Source organism: Podarcis cretensis, assembly GCF_951804945.1.
Source record: "Podarcis cretensis genome assembly, chromosome: 14".
NCBI classification, from domain to species: Eukaryota; Metazoa; Chordata; class Lepidosauria; order Squamata; family Lacertidae; genus Podarcis; species Podarcis cretensis.
The window spans coordinates 19,142,125-19,151,217 of NC_137183.1; the positions used below are offsets into that span (position 1 = coordinate 19,142,125).

A 9,093-nucleotide genomic window follows, 5' to 3' on the forward strand; every position below is an offset into this window, starting at 1 on the left:
ATCATGTGGTCTTAGGAGGGGGAGAATCTCAAGGGCCAGATAGAGACACCTAGAGGGCCACAACTGGGTTCCCCATCCCTGCCCTACAGCGTATTCCTTCTTCTAGCGTGGACAAAAACAGAAATCCAGGTAAACAAATAAACATCTTGTTCTCTGCCCATTTTCTGGGCAGTATGACAGCTGCCCTGCCCCTTGTCAGCTGGCTCCAGGAATGTTCCCTTTCCCTCACCCTGTTGAGAACAAAAGATGACCCCAAAACTGCCTGAACAAGAGGTGCATTTGTGTTTATTTTACTCCCTTGTGCACAAAAGCAAAGTACCAGCACAGAAATGAGTCTAAAAACAGCCACATCCATCTTATTTACACACTCAGCCTTCTCAGCTCACCGTAGAAAGAGGAGCACATGGTAGTGACTTGAAATTACACACATATATTCAGGAAGTGGCTATGCTTTGTGGAAATGACAGTTGTAGGCTGCAACACTAGAAAAGAAGTGGAGAATCCTGCACCCCCCCACCAAGGTATTGCTGGACAAAAGCTCCAATTCTTGATGACTGGCCATGGAGCTGATGGGAGCTGAAGTTCAACACCATGTATACCGCGATCTCATTCCAAAGAAACCAACTCCAGGTAGACCTTGTAACTTCTCTCCCCTAGGCTGCTAACTGGGGACTGGTTTCCTTTGCCTGCAAAGGATTGCTTTTAACAGCGCATATCAAGTGCGTCTCCCTCTGCACTGAACAGCCACTGCCCAACCCAACCTGTGCATCTGGGGTGAAATGGCATATCATCTCCTTGCAACCTCCTTTCTCTGCCAGAGGAGTCGACTGTTCCCAATTTCTTGTACTTTCCATCGCTTCTTAGGGGCCCCAGGGACAATTTTCCAGCAGAAGACAAGCTCCAGCTCCTCTCTGGGATCGGGCTATTTAAGACCTACCACACCCACACAAGGCCCTGGAAGGAAGCCATGTCTCCCTTTGCACAGGCGTGTGCTGTACATCACTTAAGAACAGCAGCTGCCTGCTGCCAGCCAACGGATTGGGAGGGAGGGGTGGCTGATTAGGACATGGAGTTCCAGGCACCTACTCACATCGCTGCAGCTCAGCAGTAAAGCAGTCAAGTCGAAAGCAAGCAAGACAGAACCGGAGGCTGGAGGAAGACTTGGCAAAGATTCTTGCCTCTTTGCTCAGAACACACAGCTGACAGTATGCTTCTTCCAAGCTGCTGTTACCAAGGCGGGAGGAGCGAGGACTCAACAGCAACGTGTACAGGGAGAGGCTAAGATCATACCATATAAGCTTGCCCCATTCAGCCTCCACTGAGCTTAAGAGATGGGAATGCTTTGCATGAATAAAGTCCCAGATTCTACTGTTCAGGTCCAGCATCACCAAGCAGCCCCACCAGTGTTGGAGACCGCAGCTGGGTTTTAATTTCCCACAATGCCCCATAACGTTGCTCAGGGGCACAACTGGAAATTAAAATGGTGGGGCACACACAACCCCTGCCCCAGGGCCTGCAGCAGCGCTGATAAGCTGTTGGGGGCCACCTGTGCAGAGGAAGGACCACCAGAGGTGACCGTGCTGAAGTCACCTGAATCCCTGGCCTCTCCAGTTAAAGGCTCTTGGGTAGCAGACCTGGGGAATCCTCTGTAAGAGTTGTTGCCAGCAAGCCAAATTAGGATGTACTGGGCCAGGTGGGTGACTCAGTGTAAAATAGCTCTGTACAGTGTTATTCCTATTCCAGAGCTGACAATGAGATTTGCAATCCCATGCATCAAGTGAAATTCCCATCTGTGCCATGGGATGTAAAATGAAGATGTAGGACGGTTGCATCCACACATTTAAAGCATCTTTATGGCCCCCTCCCAAATAATCATGGGAGCTGCCGTTGCCCCCTCTCAAAAAGCTACAATTCCCAATACCCCTGACAAACTACAGTTCCCAGTATTCTTTGCAGTTCCCAGTATTCTTTGCAGGGTGAGGGCACACTTTAAATGTGAATTTAAAATATGGTGTGGATGCAACCGTCGTCTCTTTCAGCCATCGGTCCAAAACAGCCTTTTTTGAACCTTGGGTTCTCAGGGGCTCTTGAACTACCTCCCACATCATCCCTGAATGCTGGCCATGCTGGCTAAGAATGACAGGAGTTGTAGTCCAACAACATCTGGAATCCAAGGTTGAGAAAGGTTGGTCTAGAGATATGGCCCTGTGCAAAAACCAAGGTTTTATAGCAGCTCTCGTGCATCAATATAGGAGATTGAAATGCAGACCCCCCCCCCAGTTTAAATCAAGGGTCTTGGGCAAGAAACTAGCTGCCCCTGATCCAATTCCTACTGTGTGAAAGTTCAGGGGGAAGGGAACGTTCATCCTCCCTTAAGGGCAGCCTGGCACCTCTTGTATTTCAACACCACAAGGAATCACTTTATTGCCTATTGAGTTGCATTGCCCTGGAGACTCCTGCCTCTGGAGCAGGGTTAGAAGAATGAGATACCCTACTCCAGGCAGTGAAGGCTGGATGCCACGGTGTTTCTCATATTCTCAGTCCATCTCACTAGTGGTGGTGGGTCCCCATTGGGACTGGTAGGGCAGAAGGCAAGGAGACCAACAGTAGGTGGCGCCACAGCCATTGACAGTCTGAGCCTGTACTGATGGGTCGTACATAAGAAGGCAGGCAGGCGGGAGCTGGCTGACGGCAGACTGAGGTTGGTGGGGCAGTACCCTGTTCGCCCTGGTGGACCATCTTCCACCATGTCTCACATGGAGTCTGTTCTCTTCCGGGCAAACACAGCAGACACGCTCTTCACGATGCTGCGGATGCCAGTGCCCTTCTTCACGGCCAGTTTGGCCTCGCAGATGCGTTCCGCCAGGCTGTTGAAGACCACGAGGGCCCCATGGTAGGCCTCTGCTGCTGACACCTCATAGAACTCACAGTCTAAGGAGAGAGCCAGGAGCCTGCCCTCCTCGCTGGAGACCGTGCGCCGGTGATGCAAGTCTCGCTTGTTGCCCACAATGACAATGGGCACTTTCTCCTGGGCTGGTCCTTCCTTGGCTGCCTTGATGAACTGGATTTTGGGTTGCACACTGTTAAAGCTGGCTCGGTCACAGATGCTGTAGACCAAGACAAAGCCATCAGCCCACTGGATGCGCTTGTCCTCGGAAGAGCTCTCATCTGTCCGCTCCTGAAAAGGAAGGAAAATGTAAGGGTTCCCATGTTTAGTCTATTGATTGGTTGCTCTTTTTTATTGATAAAAGCAATGCCCTTATTAAACAGTTGGTTTGCAAATATAAAGCATTCCCTTGGCGGGGAGAGAGAAGGAAAGATGTATCTTCTAAGCTGCAGTTCTGCAATGCTGTTGGACTCAGCCTCAAGCAGGATTGCCAATGGTCAGGAATGATGGGAGTGGCAGCAACATATTGAGCCCTCCCAACCCAATATTAAAGAAATAATAATAATAATAATAATATCTTCTTCATCACAATTATTGTTTTCCACATATGCAGATTTATGCAGTTTATTGGCTGAAGCTCATGTGACTAAAATTTAATCTAATCAGATGACAAATAAATTGAGAACCCAGGAGATGCAATAAAATAACATTAACAAGGCTGGTCTTTCAGAGGAGCACCATAGAATCATATCATCTACATCCTCAGTTTGGTTGAGATCCCGTATCAGCTCAAGTCAAGAAACAAACGCCATTGGCCAGAATTCCCATAGTTATGGTAGTCAGGTACTTCTCAAGAGACTAATCCTGTGCAACAGTCTCACACACGGCTTTTAAACTTGCTGCACTCTCGTCAAGAGGAGACTTCTATTCCCCTTGTAAAGCAATAATTCCCTGAGCTCCCTGGGAAGAGGGATTGATTGTTAAACCACTCTGGGAATTGTAGCTCCGTGAAGGGGAACAACTCTCAGCACCCTTAACAAACAATAGTTCCCAGAATTCTTCGTGGAAAGCCACGGCTGTTTAAAGTGATATAAGAGGGCAGATGGGGCCTTAGAAAGTGGAGTTTTATACACACACACACACACACACACACACACACAGAGAGAGAGAGAGAGAGAGAGAGAGAGAGAGAGAGAGAGAGAGAAATGAATTTGGCACAAAGCTTGTAATTTAAAGGTAGTGATCATCTGCCAGACCTTTGGGAACTAACTGAGAACAACTGGGAATATTTATATTCTTAACTGTTGCTCGCTTTGCATTTGTTTTAAATAGTTTACTTTCTTATTTTTTAAAAAAATCCCCACCCCCCACAATCATGGCACTGCCCGTGAATCTCTTGTCAACCTTTTGACATAGCTGTTCAAAGGCGGAGTATAAGTACTGGAAGTTGAATGAAAGTGATAGTGTGGATGGTTAAGTCCAGTCAAAGGTGACTATGGGATTGCAGCACTCATCCTGCTTTCAGGTCGAGGGAGCTGGTGTTTGTCCACAGACAGCTTTCCAGGCCAGCATGACCAAACTGCTTCTGGCACAACAGAACACCGTGACGGAAACCAGAGCGCACAGAAACCCCATTTACCTTCCTGCCACAGCGGTACCTGTTTATCTACTTGCACTGCTGTGCTTTCAAACTGCTAGGCTCGCAGGAGCTGGGACAGAGCAACGGGAGCTCACCCCATTGCAGGGATTTGAAACGCCAACCTTCTGATCAGTGATAGTGTAGGATAACCCCCTCACCTGTGAGCAAGGGAAATCCCAGATGTGGAAGAGGATCTCTCTGCCTTCCGCTGCCAAAGTGTGGGTGTAGATAGACTCTGGGTGGGGGAAAAGCATACAGTTCAGGTTTGCCAAAAAGCCACTCCCGATAGTTCTGTTCTTTCGCTTCCCCTCTCTGTGTCTGCTCCTCTGCCACTCCCTTTCCAACCTCTCCAGGTGTTAGCAACTGGCAGCCTCGTAAAGCAAGAAACGAGAACTGAAAAGTTTTATACAGTTTCGATCCCTGTATGGGACAGCGGCATATTCCTGCACTGCAGGCGGTTGGGCGAGATAATCCTCAGGGTACCTTCTAACTCAACAATTCTAGGAACCAAGATTTCTCCTTCCTCTTTAGTGGCAACTTTACACAGCCAAACCTCCGTTCCCAAACACCTCCATTTTGGAACGTTTCGGCTCCCGAAAGACAAAAACCCAGAAGTAAGTGTTCCAGTTTTCTAACGCTTTTCGGAAGCCGAACATCTGACACGGCTTCCACTTGAGTGCAGGAAGCTCTTGCAGCCAATCGGAAGCCGTGCCTCGGTTGTCGAACATTTTGGCAGCTGAATGGGCTTCCAGAACGGATTACGTTCAACAACGAAGGTTTGATTGTACACACAAAATGGTGCACTGTGTGGAGGCAGCTACTATGCAGTGTTAGTTATAAGTGGCCTCCTTGTGGCAGCTGAGCAAAAGGCTAAGAATCTGGACCAGCTGGAGGACTGAAAAGGCCCCGGGGAAAGCAGCCTCCAGGTCCTGGAGGGCCGGGATGGGCTTCTCTGGCTCTGTTGATAATGCTACAACCAGTGCTGGATAGCTTAGAGCTGCCATTTTAATTTTCCATAGTGTCCAGGAGTAGTGCTATGTTGGAGCCACCATGTGATGTTAAAATGGCAGAGGTCATAGGAAGTTCCTTTATTGGCCCACCTAGCTCAGTGCTGCCCACACTGACTGGCAGACTAGGGCATGGGTAGGCAACGTAAGGCCCGTGGGCCAGATCCGGCCCAATCACCTTCTCAATCCAGCCTGCGGACGGTCCAGAAATCAGCGTGTTTTTACATGAGTAGAATGTGTCCTTTTATTTAAAATGCATCTCTAGGTTATTTGTGGGGCCTGCCTGGTGTTTTTACATGAGTAGAATGTCTGCTTTTATTTAAAATGCACCCCTGGGTTATTTGTGGGGCATAGGAATTAGTTCATTTTTTTCTCTCCAAAATATAGTCCGGCCTACCACATGGTCTGCGGGACGGTGGACCAGCCCACGACTGAAAAAGGTTGCTGACCCCCTGGACTAGGGTGTCCAAGCCCTACCTAGAGATGTCAGGAGATTGAATCTGGAACTTTCTGCATGCAAAGAAGATGTGCTACAGCACGGAGGTCCCAGGGCTGGTTTCAAGTTTGGAGAAGCAGGCATCAGCACAGAGACAGACTCTGGCAGCTGCCTGAGAATCCCATATGCTGGCACTGGTTTTTCATAGAATCCCCTCACTGGATGGTATTCCGATCTACCCATCCCTTCCTGCTCCACATTTCACGGCAGAAGGAAACAACCCAGCCCTTTGCACAGCATCCATTTTTGCAATTGGGATTTTTTTCTTGTTTTTTCAACCATCCAGCCTCCCCAAGAGTGACATGAAATTAACAGGCACAAATCTGTCTGTGCAATGATGCAATTATGACACTCACCCATGTCTCCATATTCCCCGATGAACCTTCTAGTGAGAAAGCGCACTGTCAAAGCTGTGAAAAAGAGTGGGAGTTGTAACTGTTATGTAGGACAGATATTGAGATGGGGGGGGGGGACCTTTGTTCTATTCTCAGAAAAACAAAACAAAACCACACCGCCACAGACACAAACTCAAACCTGCAAATATGAAAGTTATCAAAATTAAGTTTGCTGGATTTGTAGCTGATCTGACAGCTATTTCCCTCCCCTGAGAAGAAAATCTTAAGTTTTACAGAGCCAAAAGCATAATTTTGCACAGGGTTTATAAGCATGTGCTAATGGTCATTTCCAATTAAAGATGTTTGCACAGTTGTAGGTCGCTACCCCTGTAAACATCTATAATTATAGCACAATCCCAATCATGTTTAGTTCCACTGAGCTGGTTTGCATGTAATGCTGTGCCAAACCATGGCTTAGAATGAACACCTGAGGAGAACTGCAACCTGCTGAACTCTTCTCCTGGTATTGTTGCCACCATACGACCTGGGCCTAAGCCATGGTTTGGTTTAGCTTTCCATTTGAACCCGAGCCTGTGGTTTGTCTCATTCTAGACAGACCATTTATAGCTAAGGTTTGTTTATTTGTTCGCAGTTCACGGTTTGTTTGGAGGAGACAAATCAAGAATCGGGGCTCAAATGGTACAGTAAGCCAAGTTATGGCTTCGCTCACATAAATGCAGCAGGAGGAGATGGAGGGCAAGGAACACACGCGATCTTCTTTCTGGGAATCTTCACACTTGTGCATTTGCACTAAACCATGGTTTGGTTTAGAGTTACATGCACACCAGTTCACTGCATTCTGTGGAGCTTGCTCCCTAATAATTGTACTCAGGATAGCAGCCTTATTTCTAAGTTCAATTGAATTTTTGTGGAATTTCCTTCATACCGAGTTCCATAACACTTGGGGAGCATATGACTGGACTGTTATGTTTCTTTATTTCTTACATTTCTGCTCCACCTTTCTTCCACCATAGAACCCAAGGTGACATAAATATAGTTCCCACACAGTCACCCATCCAGGCATTAACCAGGCTCAAGCCTGCTTAGCTATGACAAGATGGGGACTTTGTTTGCCTACAGGCCATTTGCTAGCAATGCCTCAATGACCTAACATCCAAGTTAGTATGCAAAAACTCACACAAAAAAAGATGCAGCTATTGACAAATTATAGAATATATTTCATGTATGGATGCAATCATTATGCTTCAGATTAGAGTTTCTTTAAAGTAAGGCTGCAATCATTTGTACGTCTACTTGAGAGTAAGTCCCATTGAAATCAGCAGGATCTACTTCTGAGCAAATATGCACAGAAGTCCACTGGAAATATATATTGCGAAAGAGTTAAGAAACAAAAAATAATTTTAAAAAAGAAGACATTTGAGTGAGCTGTGAAATACTGCAATCTTCCCTCTGCACTTCACATCATTTAGCAAATCTGATGAGAGGTTAGCAATTGGCTCATACAACTGGATTGTAAGGGATCATGCAACTTTTCTCGTGTGCTGTAAATATGGAACTCACAAAACATTGCTGAGTTGTGTTCCACCCTAGCTACCTTTTCTGAAAGGCAAAAGAGAACTCTCCACACGTTAAATTTAAGTTTTGCAGGCAGATCAAGTTGAGAAGTCCCCAAAATAGAGGGTTTTTGTCTTTGAAGGGGTGTATCGCAGCATCAAGTTTCCAGGTTTCCATCGTTTGGCTCACCTTTCGTTTACTTTCTCCCAGTGACAGAACTCACCTGATTTTCCCACGCTGTCTGCTCCAAGGACCACCACATTGGCTTCCACTTTGAGTGGCGAAGGAGTGGGTGCCTCCACCCCAGACTGGTGGTCTGGGGTGAAGCTGGCACTTCTACGCAGAGGGATTCGGAGAACCATTGGTGGATCTGTTCTCACCCAATCTGTCAACCACGGACTTGCCTCTTTGCTGCTTTCCTCTGTTCAGTCAGAAGGAGAATGACTCCCTTTCTCACTGCAGCTGGAGGAGTGATTTGCATGGATCATACCATTCCTAATGAACGAGAGGGGTTTCACTCATGGGAGCTGCTAGGAACAGATCCCAAGCTATTAAAAAACACACCGTGACAGCAACGTAGCAGGCTAATTTTATTCACAATAAAATTGTCAAGAGGAACTAGTGGTGAGATTGACCCCCCGGCATTGGAGTAGTGGGAGAATCCGGGTGGGGCTCATTCTTTCTATATAGGTTTCACCTCCAGTATTTTCCATTTATCATACACACAGCCCAATATGGGATAAGATGAACCACATCATGTGTTCAAAGTGCATATGATTGGTATCTAACACTGAGTAAAACTGAGTAAAAATGTACAAAACAAGTTCAAATTGTGTTGGAAATGTAAAGAGAAGGAGGGTACTTTTTACCAGATGTGGTGGACATGTACATTGGTAAAGGCTTTCTGGGAAATGATATATAATGAACTAAGGAAAATGTTTAAAAATACATTTGTTAAAAAAACCAGGAGCATTCTTACTAGGTATAATAGGTGAAGAGTTACCAAGAGAAGATAAAAGACTTGTTATGTATGCAACAACAGCAGCAAGAATGCTACTAGCCCAGAGATGGAAGGAAGGAGAAATACCAACAAAAGAAGAATGGCAGATGAAACTGGTGGGAGTATGCGAAGATGGCGAAACTGACGGGGAAGA

General features: G+C 46.6%; 1 protein-coding gene across 1 annotated transcript; it reads right to left on the bottom strand.

The window, feature by feature from the left end:
* Nucleotides 1-259: 259 nt before the first annotated feature.
* Nucleotides 260-8,387, bottom strand: LOC307202754 (ras-related and estrogen-regulated growth inhibitor-like protein). Its single transcript, XM_079952956.1, has 4 exons — nt 8,163-8,387; nt 6,386-6,439; nt 4,685-4,761; nt 260-3,178 (listed from the first exon to the last, which is right to left on the bottom strand). Exons 1-4 carry the CDS (start codon nt 8,299-8,301, stop codon nt 2,753-2,755), a joined length of 696 nt encoding a protein of 231 aa, XP_079809082.1. The 5' UTR covers nt 8,302-8,387; the 3' UTR covers nt 260-2,752.
* Between the last annotated feature and the right edge of the window lie 706 nt (nt 8,388-9,093).

Bases quoted from the DNA above. Each gene is read 5' to 3' on its own strand.
- LOC307202754 (XM_079952956.1), bottom strand. From the start codon at position 8,301: ATGGTTCTCCGAATCCCTCTGCGTAGAAGTGCCAGCTTCACCCCAGAC. The intron at 6,440-8,162 runs GTGAGTTCTGTC...TCTTTTTCACAG, and splicing joins AGACAGCGTGGGAAAATCAG to CTTTGACAGTGCGCTTTCTC. The intron at 3,179-4,684 runs GTGAGGGGGTTA...CTTCCTTTTCAG, and splicing joins GGGATTTCCCTTGCTCACAG to GAGCGGACAGATGAGAGCTC.